At 39.2% G+C, this 15,065-nt stretch overlaps 1 protein-coding gene across 1 annotated transcript in view; it reads right to left on the bottom strand.

Moving 5' to 3' along the window:
- NCKAP5 (NCK associated protein 5) overlaps positions 1–15,065 on the bottom strand; it is a 351,387-nt gene that overhangs the window by 231,404 nt on the left and 104,918 nt on the right. Inside the window, exon 3 of the mRNA XM_059852591.1 lies at positions 2,560–2,637. Coding sequence (XP_059708574.1) covers positions 2,560–2,637 — 78 coding nt within the window. The remainder of the gene's footprint in view (positions 1–2,559; positions 2,638–15,065) is intronic.

The following is a 15,065-nucleotide window of genomic DNA, read 5'->3' as shown; positions in this document are numbered from 1 at the left end:
GATCTGACCTTTGCTTATTCAGGCAAGCATCCTATGCTGAATTGTGACTTCTTTCTTCTGTTAAGAGAATTAGTAATTGCTGCCAAGACTTAAAAATTGTTATCTACCATCATCAATTAGCAAAGACTTCAGGAGCAAACTTTTGCTTCTCATGTTGTTTGTCCATATGATTCTGCCATAAAAATTACACATTAGCTGAACTTAAGTATTAAATGACGAGGTAGAAATAACACTGCAAGGGGATTCCAGTCATCTGTTCCAATTCTGTCCTGTTTCAGACAGGATAGGGCAGAGAAACCAGAATAATATTTTCTTTTTTTTTTTTTTTTAACTGATACATGGAGATGCCCAACCACTACTGTGCATCACCTCCAATGGTAAATGTTGGTGATTTACACTGATGAGGGTCAAATTTGTCTCAGATTGGGTAAATGTGTTGAGATCAACATTACAACCTGAGAAATAGGGGAAGCACTGACAAGTCAAATATGCTATCAGTAATGTGAAAATAACTACTGCAAAATGCCCAGTATAAGAAAAGCTGTGTTAATAAAATCTGCGTCATCACAAACTACTGAGGAATAGTCAAGTTTTCAGAACAAGGAATCTGAAGTTGGGTTAGAGGTCTGCTTTAGTGGAAAGCCATAAAACGTGACCTAACCATTGCCACTCCTCCTGGGACAGCAATTACAGCAATAAATGTTGCACAGCAGATGCTAATGCCATGTGTAAACAGTTGTCCTCTAAACTGAAATGAAATTTTGGCCCCACATGTCGTTTATGGTCCCATTGTACGTGTGGAGATGTAAAGGAAATGTAAAATTGATCTGCACACCATGGCAGTGGGTTCAGTCTCCTCTGCCTCAGCCTGGGCACTATAAATCTGTGCTGGCTGTGAGTGAGGCTGGAGGAGCAGGATTTGTGTGAGTCAGATTGATGGGCTCGCCCGGTGCCGCGGGGTTATCGGTCAATGTCAGGTTCAGCGCCCACTGACCCACTGGGCTCAGATCATGGAGCCACAAATCAGGAGCATAATGAAGGCTGAGGAGAGGGCTCTGCTGATTTATTAGGACATCTGTCAGGCTGTAAAACAGCCCAGCACTGCCCCTGTGTAGTGCCAGCTATTAGCATAATCCTCACCATGAAACTTCTCAGAGATTTTAAAAGGGAGGAATAAAGTGTTCAAAGAAGACTGGCTGAACCAGAAGGGTTTTTCTTGTAGTGCCCGTTACCAGTCTTAACTTTTTATGCCAACACACCATAAAAATAGTAAGAAAAATAAATATTGTTAAAAATAAGTTAATGGGTTTGGTTTTTCAAAACCACTGAATTTTCAGAACACATCTATATGTCTGTTTATAATAAATTCACTACCCCTGCTACTTTTCAAAGACTTTTAAATATTTTAATTTTTTATTATTCATTTATATTTAATCACAGTGGTGTCATCTGCATATAATGTTATCACCTTCATTCTTACAAAGTTAGTCTCCTGAACTCTGTAAAGTTAAATTAAATCTTCAACTTTTTGTGCCAATTATATATGGCTACTTTTTAAGAAAAGGGGGAATTTTGCACAAACTTTAAGAGTTTGCCTATAAGTAAGAGTCAATATCATAATGCTGTAAGTGCTGGGATAATACTTTATATTGTATAGGTCAAGAAGTTTGTGAGGTGCAGAATTAATACTGGCATGTGCAAAGTTGCTCTTTTTTTGTACATGAGAGGCATTCACCTGAAAAATCAGACAGATCATTATTTCTCAGTTGATCAGAACTAAGGTGAAATAGGTTTCAGTCTATGAACATTAAATTATTCCCTGAAGATAATTTTATATTTTACTGTGTTTTAAAAGACTGTCACTGTTCATATGTCTTCAGAAAAAAAAAGTTAAATATTGCATTAAAAAAAATTGCTGTGGATGTTGAAGGAATTTTATCACTGCTATTATTCCATTTCCTTTGTATTAAATGTTATGTTAGATAGGATTTGAGCAGTTACCAAATTTGCAGTAGGCAGCACAGAAACACCCACCAGCATGTGGCAATCCCTGATTTGCTTAAGCCAGGGTGAAGTGTGGGCAACATGAACAGAGAAGATGTAGAAAATCCAGACTATCAAGAGCACTGCAAAATTGTAAACCTTTGTTTATTTTAGTTTCAAAACTCTCAGCTGGTCATGCTGCTCTGGTGGTATTTTGGCTAGATTTTGTGTGCCATTCAATGAAAACACTTATATCCAGGGATATAAGACAATTTCTGAAATTCAGTCCAATTGAAAGAATCAAGTAGAAGTAGAAGTAGAGTTAGAATCCACTGCCTAAAAAGTGTAACATGAATAAACCTGTGCATGTGTGCCACTGCCCTGATTAACAAAGGCATGATTCGACTGGTGTGTGCTGCCCTGCTCATTTCATGAGCTAAGATTTGGTAGTCTGTAAAGAATTAAAAAATGGAGAAACTGAATAGCCAATCATTCATTTGAACTCAAAAATGGAAACTATGGATTGCAGTATCATTTCCAAAATAGCAACATAAATAAACATGCGTGGCACAGTACTTGCCTCCATAAATTCCAGCGTTGCTCTTCCAGCTGAGTCACTAAATGCTCGATGTATTTGTTGGAGTCCATATATTCCTAAATGAAAAATTATTACAATATTAGCTTTTCAGTCTTCAAAGTATTTGTAAAATTTTGAGTAAAAACCAGTCAGATTCAGTTTGTGGAGTGCACTTTGATTTTGCTCCCAAAGTTATAACCTGTACATAGAAATCACAGTGATGTAAAAATCTAGATTATATTCACATTTGGATTCACATTAAATGGACAGGGCAGTAGCCTAATGCACACTTCAGAGATTATTTGAGGGGAAGACAAGAGGCACGGAGGATACACAAGCAGCACAAATAAATTAGTGTACCTATAAATTCATATCCCTATTCCAAGCCCAGAATAATCTTCCCTAGATCCTGACTGAAAAATAACTGCCCAGCAGTGCAGTCATTGGTTTTGGTGCACATTTTGTTTACTTTAGATATTAATCAAAGTGAAGTGAATATTTGACTCAAATATTTATTTTATGGACAGTATGAAAAATACTATAGCATGTACCCTATTTGAAAATGAAGCTATAACTCAGCCCCTATATTATTTTCCAGTCCAACTTTTGCAGATGCAATAACTTGAAATATCAGCTCTATGAAAGCTCCCGTACTTGTGTCTAGACAGAACTTCTGATAAATAATCTTGACCAGATGAAAAATTTGGATTTTTTCCTATTGAAGCCTATTCTTTAACTCAATCCAAAGAGATGATGTTTATTCTCAGCAGAGGAATCTGTCAGTAATAGAAATACACCACCTCATTTCCAGGAGGAAGGCAACAGAATAACTTGGTATGATATGATATATTTGGATGACAGCAGTACCAACACAGTCACATTACTATTATTCTGAAAGTCTATCAGTAATAATATACCTGTCCTGAAATATCTCACCACAGCAAAAATATGTCTTAAACCTCATACTGCAGGAAATTGCAAGTATTGGAGCAAAGAATCCATCTTCACTTTCTGAAGACAAAAGCTCCATTTTTATAGCTCCACTGTTTTACCTTTGGACTCATCACAGAACCACTTTGTGAGGTCCCTGTTTGTATTAAAAGTTGTCTCTTTACTGTTATTATTTTTTTTGTGTACACATATGGATTTTTGTTGCAAAGTGGTTTGTTCTTCTGAGCCATTTATCTTCATGGCCAGGAATATGAGACAGCCACTACAGAGACTGTACATCATTGTGTCTCCTAAAGGTGAAGATAAATGTTAGCTGATTTTAATGATCATAATTTATATATAAATGTACATTTTTATTTTTCAGGACTGGAATTGTTCCAAGTGATTCTGTGTTTCTGTCCACAGTAAGCAAGAGTAGAACTCAGCTCCCAAGGAGCCTCTGCAAAAGCATCTCAGCCATATCCTGTTCAAACTGCATGGCTTGAAAAGCTTTGGGTATTGTAAAACTTTCCATTAAACTCCGTGGTTGCCCCAAGTTTAAATTTCATTCTACCTGCTGTAAATAGAAGCATTACATAGCTGTTTCTTTCAGAACACATTAAATAATTGAAATCCTGAAAAACACCATGAACTTCAGTGGCAATTCAGCAGGAAGCTCCTTCTAAGCTAATTCTAGTAAAATCATTCTGCACATATATTAGAGTTCACCAAATATATACTGTACAAATATATAATGATGATTAGTTGCAGTACCAAGTTCTTTAAAACAAGTTGCCTATTTTAGTTTATATTTTTTACTACAATGAATCTGGCATAAATTAGTATTAATGCCTTTACATCTTTTTAATGTAATATTAAACAATATTCCTGATTTATTCATCAGTGCACTTTGCCCTGCAGGCAAAGATGGGATCAGCAGTTTTATTCTGCATAAATTCTACCATGATAATATAAAAACCTCAGTCTGAAGCAATTTTCTTAAAATTGTTTTCTGGAAATAAGGACAGTGGGGAAAAGAAAGCCCTGTGTTTATCCTATTTGACTGCTGACTTAATGTTAAGGTTTTTCTGTGACAGATCAGAAATATTATTCTGTTTCTCTTTAAAAGCCAGCAACCTGGGAGTATGTAATCTTGTCAGCAAAAGTGATGTAAAAAAATCAGCCATGATTTGATGGTGGTTAGCAGCACCTCCTTTCTCCTGGCACATTCATGTGCCAGCTGTGTCTGCAGCAAGCCATCTGCTTCAGACAAGGCCTCTGTCCCTAAGCCCAGGTTTCTGCTCTCTTATCAACTGTCCCAATAAGACAAATTCTGCCATCCCTGGATCAGGACCTGGTGTTATCATTTTGTCAGTGTGAAGCAAATAGCAAACAGTCACTTGAGATTTAGAGCAACTTCGTGATTTAGAATAGCTTGGCACATTCAGTGACAGCAGAAAATGTGAGTAAAAACCCCAAAGTAATCACACTGGTTTATGGTTGGACTCAATGACCTGAAAGGTCTTTTCCAACCTAAATGATTCTCTGACTTTATGTTCAACAAGTCAATGTATACAGTTCATTAAAGCCCTTCAAAGAGCCCAATAGATCACACCTAGAGGGGAAATACAAGTATTTTGTGGCTTCCTTGGAGCTCTGTCCTGTGAATGCTTGTGCCATGCAGGCTCTGAGTAGCACAAAACTGTGGAGTGTGAGATTATGTGGAGCCTTGTTTTCTGATATAAGGATAAAAATCATCTAGGCAGACATGATGGTACTCATAATAGATACTAATTGAGACAGACCAATCAATTGGGGGAGAAAGGCTGTAAAAGCACAGCTGCCCCAGGGTTTCAAAAGGGGGTCACAATTCTTCCTGCTCCCCCTAAAACAATGGACACTGCAGAGCAGGAGGAGGTAAAGCTGTGTAATGCCAAGCCAATATTTCTGAAATGACACAGCGTTTTTAATCTGAAGTTTTAGACTCCAAATTAAAGTATTTCTGTACATTTGATACTGTTACATAGCAATTGTGCTGATGTAGCATTGCCATCCATGCTGCTGTCCACACCTGGACTAGACCTCAGCAGCCTGCACTGCTGGCTCTGCTTGGAGTCCCCCTCCTACCTCCAGCCATTCCTCACAAGTTGCAGGATTACTGAGAGGTTCAAGATTTAAACAAACAAACAAAAAATTTAAATCCTTTTCCGAATCATGAATGAAACCTGTCCCTTTTCTTCTGAATTAGTTACTTTGCAGCCATGAGAAATTCACTTTTCCATCTGTCCTCCTGTGATAGCACTGTTTTAAGAAAAAAACTTTCTGTATATATTTAAATGCAGTAGAAAATCTTTCTAACAGCTGCATATATTCTGACATGCAGGAGGATATGGCATGCAAATGTCACATACCAGCTCATCTAATTTAGGGAGCATTAGAGAATTGCTTTACCCAGATTATTGCAGATTTGAGCTGAAGCACAAGCCTAGAAACACACCTAAATATGGGGGGTTTTTTGACAGAACTAAATATCTCACTTTGCAATGCCTAATTGTTTTGCTAGTTTTTTAGGGTTTTCTTTTTCTTTTCTTTGTTAGCTGGATGGCTGTCAGGAAAAAACTGAGAAGAGAAAGGAAATGAAGCGCCTCCACTGAGGCCCGGGATCCACTGCTCGGTATTTTGGTTGGTTGCTTGGGTATTTGTTCTGGCATATCCCTGTTGTTGTGCTGGGCAGGGTATCAAAAATTATCCAGCACACAGAACATTTTCCCATCCATTGTTACAGAGCAAACCCTTCAAGCAACCTTAGGCTCCCAGCACAGGAGTCCCTCACTGGAAGCTGGAGGTGATAAATTCAAGCCAAAGGAGTAGAACACAGTCTCTGCCTCTCCTAAGGAACTTGCACAGCTTGGTATCAAAGAGAGTTTAATGAGCTTAGTGAGATGTGAAAAGGATTAAGGATACCAGCAAATCACTTGATTACGTCCTTAATTCAATAGGGCCACTCAGGAGCTGACGGCTTGCCTGGGCTGCCCTGGGCAGGCCATGGGTGGGAATGGCCTGTGGAAGGGGTTTTACAGCAACTTCTGTGAGCCAGAGAGAAGGTTGATGTTTACCCCTGAAAGAATTTTCTAACAAGGTCATTGACAGAGAAACCAAGAAATGAAGGAGGAGAAACCTACAACTGTCTATTCCAATGAGCACTTTATTTGTCTCTTGTGACCAAAGAGTAAAGCACAAGCTTAGGAGTTTTGTAAGAATGTATAAAAAGCATGCATGCTATAATAAAAATAGATTGGAAGCCTTTTGACAATGGAGTGTTGTTTTGTATTGTGACTTTCTCAACTATGACCCTGGCCCCTTCTGCAGCGTGGACACCCCAGCTCCCCCAAACCCACACACCTCAGCCAGGCACATGGGGACACGGCCACTGTCCCCCTGCCAGCGCTCTCCTGTCCTGAGCAAGCTCCCAGCAAAGGGCCTCGGGCACAGCTGAGATGCCTGAGCTGTGCAGAAAACAGGGAACTGGGACAGAGACTAGGCTGGCACTCATATTCCTGCAGATCAGTTTTGAAGCAGGGCTGGGAGGTAAACATCATATTCAGCCTTGCACAGCCCAAAGCTTTCCATGTGCCCCTGGCACATCTAATTGCACTCCTGGTTCCGTTGGAACAAACTGTGCACACAGCCCAAGCCCACTCTTCCACAACACTTCCCCTTGATTCCCCTAATATTTGTATTTGGAAGCAGGCAGGATTCAGCAAAGATTCAGGCTCCTGTGCTCCACAAGGAAAATGCTGGTCACTGGGGAGTAGAGGAAAACCAAGTGAACAACGGGATAAGCGCACAGACAAGTTCCTCCGAGAGTCTGGAGCCGTCCAGCCCTGGAGACAGAGAGCTCCATGGAGAGCCCACAATCATCTGCTGCAGTTCAGGAAGTCACATTTTCACAGGGAAAGGTTATTAGAAATCAAACAACAAAGCTGTCTGCAGCTAAACAGCAGACTGTTGCAATTAGGAAATGATGTTAGCAAAGCAACAAGGGGGACATCTATGCTGTTACACTGAGTGTGGAGACATGAGTAATTTTTGAAGGATCTTGGAAGAGTGCCCAGGGGTAAAGCTTTAAATCTAGGGAGAGTGACTTCAGAGAATATTATAACTTTTGTAAAATATTTATTTTTGTTTTCATCCTGCTGCATAAACCCCTGATAGAAAATAGACTTTTTTCCAGCAGCCTAAGAGGATACACATTTATATTTATATATATATGTGTTCTTGTCTAGACAATGTTTTTCATATCCAAAAGCAGTAGCAATGAGAATTGAGAGAGCTTTCTGTTGCACACTAAAAAGAAATCAGGTATAAAAAATATAAAACCCTTTAGGATTAGTAATTTTTCACTCCTTTCAATACCACACCTGGCTAGACTACTCACTTTTGGTCCTAAATAACAATGAAAGCTAAACTGTGTGGCTTAGAGAAAATAATATCTTTTAAAACTGCCATTATTGCTGATTTAATTGTCAATATTTTAATTGCCAGGCTTATTAACAACTGGCATAAGAGTGTACATTGAGAGCCTCTGCAATGGATCAGGAGGCTGGCAAGAGCCCTTGTGCACATTATATCATTATGGAAAAAGCAGTAATGATTATTTTAATAAATATATCGAGCAAATTTCTTAATTGTTCAAAATCACTTAAGCTTCAGTGAACAGTTCATATTACATCTCAGCTGCAGTGATTAAAACTGATTTACCAATTCATGTGAAGCCAGTTGTTTTCATAAACAATCAGCTGGGTTTTCCCCTGCTGCTGCTTGGCTTCCACTTTGCACCCTATTAACCAGCACCACCCACAGACTCAGGGAGTTTAGTAAAGCCTGAAACAAGCTCATTGGCTGTTGCATTTGGGTTTTGTCAGTGTGTCCCTAAAGGAGTTCAGCCTCTGGGATAAAAGTGTGGGTACTCTGCTACTCAGTGACACTGACGCTGGTGCTCTTTCCCCACAGGGAAGAGAATGGGGAGAGAGAGAGAATGCTGCAGTTTTGAACCCTTTTGTTTTCCAGTAAGATAATTTCCAGGAGCAAATCTCCTGTCTTATGTGCAGGAGAAATATAAGGACCAGTATTCTGTAAGAGTTCTTTCCTGGCTTAGTGGACCAGTAGACCATAAGCTGGAAGGTGAGGAAGAGATTTGGTAGGAACCACTACCCCCAGTCAGATTTCCAGGTGCTTGGCTGGTTTGGGTAGCTGTAAACAAACTAATATTTTTCCCATGCAAATAGCAAGCTATGGAAATTGTGTAATTTCTGCTAAATATTGAGCAAATCATTCCCTTGAGCTGTAGAAGAGAAGGAAACTGAACATTTTGTCCAGCAGGGAAATCAATGCTGCTTTTGGCTGATTTTCTTCCCCTGAAAGTATAAATCAGTAAAAACAAATACAAAGCATTACCTGAAATTTACTAGAGTGGTCTTGAAATAGAAAAGGATGATATCATAGTTGGAAAGTTTGCATTTACATCCTCTAAGCTGTGGAGCTTTTAACACCCATGAGCTGTCATTAAGCAATATATGCCTACAGAATCAACACAAGGATGTCCTTCATTTGGATGTGGAGCCAAAACTGTCTCCATAAAGGCCAAGTCTCCATGGATACCCTCCTATCCCAAGGTTCTAGAGGCTGGCTAGGGCCTGACCCTGAGTGACAGAGCAGGAACTGCAGCAGATGCAGGTGATGGTGCAGAGTATGGACTGCACTCATCAGTGCATGTCCCAGAGGAAAAAAAACACCAAGAACCCTTTGAGCTTCTAACCTACCAAAAAAGTCAACAAGACCACTGGACCAGCCAAAGATTTCAGCAGGAAATGGGAAAAATTTGCCTTTTGGCCAGGAAGAGGAATGAATATGGACAAGCAGGTTGTGTCAGAGCACCCTGGCTGTGTCTCCTGGGCAGGTTTAGGGATGCTCTCCCATTTACTGCAGTTTATGGAAAGTTCTTGTCCTCATTGAGTATAAAATCTCTGTACAGTGAAATATAAAATGATCAGAGAAAGTGAAGCTTGGCACAATGGTACATGTAAGAGTTCCTGGTTGCTGGAAGTTATTGATGACCATGTGTAAGTTAAGGAGGTGTCAGAGAGATTCAAATGTTTACAGCCCGGCAATTCCACGAAGGAAAATGTGACAGTGTTATTTAAGGCAACAGGAATTTGCTATTTAGCTAAAACAGACATCCAGAGTTTAAAAAAAAAAGTAGGAAGATGTGCAGATTTTATGAGTTTGCTGCTACACAGTGTGTATATTTACATGAAATAATTAGCTGTAGTCTTGTTTATGTCAAATCCAATTTACATTAATAAACTTCACCCAGCAAACACTCTGATGCTGTAAGAAAATGCCCAGAAATGTCAGCAGCCTTAAAAATGCCGAGTAAACACTGGAGCATTTAATTAATCAATTTCTGACATTCCCAAGTAATTACAATTTCTGAATAATTTCTTGAATGTTTTTTATGAATATAAATCAACCACAACACATGGAAGAACTGCTGGTGGGAGACATTTGACTTACTTAGACATGTGGCACTTGCATATGACTCCCACTGTCTAAAGAAGACAGGGAGCTACAACAAGGATAGAAAACATTCATGGGATCTATTGCAGAGTTGGGAAAATTTAATTTTGAGGTTATTAGGGATGTTTGGGATTCACAGATAAAGATGCTTCATTCTCAGAATGCCTCAGACTTTTTAACTCACTTGGAATAACCACTGCCATCTATCCAACAACAAACCTCAGGACCTGAAGTCTTCTCTACCATTTTCTGTAATTGCTTTGTTATCACTTGTCCTCACATTTGTTCTGGCAGCTTCTGATGAGGAACAATGTACATACACATAAGTCAAGCCTATCTTCATATGGTTTCATTTCTACTAAAAACAACTTAATAAACAGAGTAGATGCTCATTCCTTCAATCATTATAAGTCAATAGCAAAAGTTGTAAAGTATGCACTGTAAATAGTCATAGGATGGCCTGGTTTGAAGAGCACTTTGAAGACCATCAAGTTCTAACTCTCCTGCCATGGACAGGAACACCTTTCACTAGACCAGGTTGCTCCAAGCTCCATCCAACCTGGCCTTGAACACTTCCAGGGATGAGGCAGCCACAGCTTCTCTGGGCACCCTGTGCCAGGGCCTCCTAAGACCAAATCTCAGCCCTCTCTGTTTGAATCCATTCCCCCTTGTCCTGTCACTCCATGCTCTTGTAAGAAGGCCATCTCTGTCTTTTTTGTAGGCTCCATTCCCATGCATAAAATATCTCAATATAAGGTTAAAAATCCATCACAATATTACAGACACATCAATCTGATGATGCTGAAATATGTCCAAACATCAGTGGACAAAACAAGGTGAGGAAAAGTTCTGAGAATCTCCAGATTCTGACCTGCACTCTAAGGACAAGGGTAACTTGAGCTTTAGCAAACCCCAAATTACCAACTCTTCAGGGTTTGTATGGATGGAAAGCAGGGAATCTGGAGATGAGCAGATAATGTACAGCACCACAGGCTGGGACCTCTTTTCCAAACAGTTTTCACTTGCTTTCGCCAACCACCCCTCTTTTGTCCACCTGCCACTGTCCTCTGCTCTAACCACAACCATTTTCACACAGAGGAGGGAACTGGTTATAGCACATTTTGAAAATTAAGCTCTGTATGCATGGCTCTGTTTGCAATGTCTTGCCTGTGCATATCTATAGTCAAGAAAAGATTGTCTCTGAGTTAATAATGTGGCATTGCTCAGAAAATCTCAGAAGCTGCTTCTAGCACTCCACCCCTTCCTGGTATGCTGAATTTAGTGGGACTACTTATATCCATCCATCTCATCTGCATGATACATAAACACAAACACACAGAAAAATGATGGAACATGTAAATAAATATGCTCCTAAACATCCCACGTTCATTTTTCATTTTGCGCACGGAGAAAGAAGAAATTAATCTGAAGCTAACACAAAAACATACCTCTAAATTTTCATAGTTTATTATAAACAAAGCAGGAGCTGTGCTCATAGGGAGCTTTGTCAACTCTGCCTGAAACATTTTTATTGTCACTACCAGGACTTGCATCAGGTTCAGCTTTGGGCATTGACTGATTGTAGAGCACAACTGAGTCTAGGCATGGATCTGTTGTAAACTGCTGCCCAAATGACACTTTTTACACAGCAGTTATAAACTGCTGCCCAAATCACTCTTCAATTCTTCAAGTCCAACTCATGGACTAATTTCCACAATATCTCCAAGAAAATAGAAGCATTCATTAATGCAACAGGACTGGCCCTGTTTGTAGGTATTTGAAGGAAAAGTTAAGAAAACCACCTCTGCAACATTCAATATATTTTCTTGTAAATAACTATTCAGTTCCATATGGGAGGAAGGTGGAATGTTCTGCAAAGCAGATTCTTGTGAGGAGCTCACAGTCCCCATGCAGGACAGGGAGGCAGCACAATGGGACCTAACTTTCTGGGTCAGGGGATTAATCATAAGAAGTTTGGCATTTCCTATGTGGTGTGTAGGCTAGACAGCATCATGTGATCCTGGCTGGAGATAAACTTTTAGTGTATCAGGGATTTAGTGAAAGTGGATTTAGTGGAAGGAAAATGTTTCACTTTAATGGCAAGCAATAAGCAGAGGGCTCAGTAAAATCCCAGAAAGGAAAAAAGAACTGGAATATTTGTGTCAGCAAACAGCACACAGGCATTCACTTATGTTGTGTAGGCCTGTTAATTACTTAAGCCAAAGCAGTGCCTTTAGTTACAGACACTAATTCCAAGTCAAATCTGTGTGGAACAGTAAGCACAAAAGCACTGCAAGGACAATTTCTTGTTGGGCTGCAACTCCACCCCTGTCATCCCCACCAAGGCTGTAAAAACTCACAGCCTTAGGTACCAGTCTGGGATGATAGCAGTTTGCACTGGCACAATTAAAAGACCCATGGGCTAAGTGGGAGATGCCCAATGGCAGCAGGAGAGCTCCTGGGGTACATTTCCTGGGATGAATTTGGATGTCAGTCGTTGAAGTTAATGTGTAGGGGTAAATGAGCCTAATACAAAGCCTTTCATAAAATAGGAATTGGTAGGTTTTCCCCTTAACTTATGATGCAAAGAAAAACTCCCTCTTCAAATCCTGTAGCCTACAGTTGTATTAATAACCATTATTATCTTGTGCTTTTATAACTGCTATGTTGCACTGTTATGCTCTGTCTCCTGAACACTTGTGACTCCATTATGCCATGTATAGCAGATACTAAACAAACATAATGATGCTGCTCAATTTAACAAGAACCTATTTCCTTTTCATAAAAATTAAAGTGAAACTTTAATTTCATTCAGCATTATAGAATTCACAGGTACAATGCAGTACCAGTGGAATCAAAGCTATAATTTAGCTCCTGGTTAATGCTAATAATTTTTCTCCAATTGAATACTGCTGCACTGAATTGCAGATCCATCTCAAATGTTATGTGCCTAAAGATATTAGTTACAGTTATTGCAGAGCATTCTGTTTATTCAAATCAGACTGAAAAAAACACAAACTGTAGCATGAAAGGCTGAAAAATATTTGCTTAGATAAATATTCATTGTTGGCTGCTATGCAGGATATATAGACACAATTCAGACTACATGATAGCTTTTTGTTTTATACACCATCTTGCCAGTTAACATTCAAAATGTAACTTTAGAAATGCCTTTAATTTTATGTATGCTATACAAAGTGATATACTTATCTGTTCATGTTTCTTACACATGAATCTTTAATCCACAGGAAACTTAATAGGAATTAAAAGTGGAAATATAAGCATAAATCTTTATATTTCTGGTAATACAATCTTGTTATTAACTGAAGCTTACTGGAAAAGTTCTTTGTGATATTTAACTAAATTACATTTTAAAGACCTTTATCATCATCAACTGGAAAATCTATGGCAACCAGTGATGAGTCCTGCTACTACCCGCTACTCTACTGCCAAATTTGTGAAGTTTAGACAGTGTCACTGTCTTGGGAACCAGAGGCAGAGACACAATTTCCTGCAGAAGCCTTGGCATTGCTCTAAGGCCGAGAGAGCAAATTGAAAAACCCACCATGCATCAATCCTGTACCTAAAGCATTTTTTTCACATGAAGGTGACATCCCATTTCCAGTGTGTAAGGGTGTCATGGGCCAGCTTCAACTGGAATCATGCTGACCATGAGGGAATTATCTGAGGCCATGTCAGTCCAAAATTTAAATAGCAAGATGCTTAAAGTAATCAGGTTTCACTCTCTACTGTTAATGGATGATTTTTAGAGTAATTGGACCAAAAGATTTTCAAACCCTGGTTTAAAAAAGCTTCATTTGGGGATAGTAATTATTGTACGTAAACACTCTGGAATGTACTGGCCTCTTGCTATTATCTAGCATTTGTTAAGCATCTCATGTTTTTGAGTATTCAAAACTAGTGTCAATAATTGATGTAGAACAGAAAGGCTGAAATTCTGCATCTGAACTGTGTAGGTGCTCCAGGCATGACTCACAGACAGTTTATTGTATGATTTTCACAAGAGCTAATGGTTTAGATTCATTTCCTAAGCCTTAGGATGTTTGCATGCATAGTCTGGATCAGAAATTCTGACCTCACATTAAATGAGAGGTGAAAAAACCCTAAAACAACAGCTTCAAGAAACGTTAGCAGTTAGGAGAGGTTCCAGCCCAGAAAGTGCTTCTTTCCCTTTCAAATCTGCATCATCTACACCAACATGCCCTTCATAGCTATAATTTTTGAAAGGGTTGATTAAGAGTTGAAGGTTTGGCCCTGCCTCACAGCTCAGGCAGGGCATATCTCCCAGATGCCCAGCTCCCTTTAGAAGTCCAAGTGGTAGGAATTTCTCATGTCTCACTCCTCACATAAAGAGAGACCCACCAGAAAAGTGTGGTTTTCAGGTGTTACAGACATCCAGAGAGTCATAAAACTGAGCTGCTGCCCCACTGAGCCGTGTAATGTTGTGTGGCTTTGCTGTGAGAAGTGCTGAGCTTCTGCAGGTCTCCTTGATGCTGCAGAATTAAACTTATTCAGGGGAGGAAAACCAATTTCGAAACTTTAGATACAGTCCTTAATCATTCATTTAAAAAGCATTTCCATAGCCATCAACTTGACAGTATCTAAATGAAAAGACTCAGAAAATCTCTTGTTTTCCAACAGGAAATGTGTTCAGGGAGAGACATTTCACATGCACAGAGAAATTTACAATAATCACGTCCTGATGACAAGTCTAGAAAAGGATTTACATCTAATAGGAATGATCTAATTTATCTTTCATACAGTAATACCCAGTGGCTATTGTGAACATTTTATTATGAAGGAAATCAAAGAAAACACAAGAAAATTAATGTTTTAAGGGAAAGTCGTATGGTCCATTTAACTCTTCTTTTGACTGTCCACAAAATGCAATGAGTTAATTTGCTTCTTTTCATATGCTTGAATAATAGAAATAACACTTTCCATAAATCATCTACAAAAGCTTTAAGAAGAAAAA

The sequence above is a fragment of the Haemorhous mexicanus genome, chromosome 8 (genome assembly GCF_027477595.1).
Source record: "Haemorhous mexicanus isolate bHaeMex1 chromosome 8, bHaeMex1.pri, whole genome shotgun sequence".
In the NCBI taxonomy this organism is placed as follows: Eukaryota; Metazoa; Chordata; class Aves; order Passeriformes; family Fringillidae; genus Haemorhous; species Haemorhous mexicanus.
The sequence above is the reverse complement of the archived record's forward strand: the minus strand, read 5'-3'. Positions and strand labels throughout refer to the sequence as shown.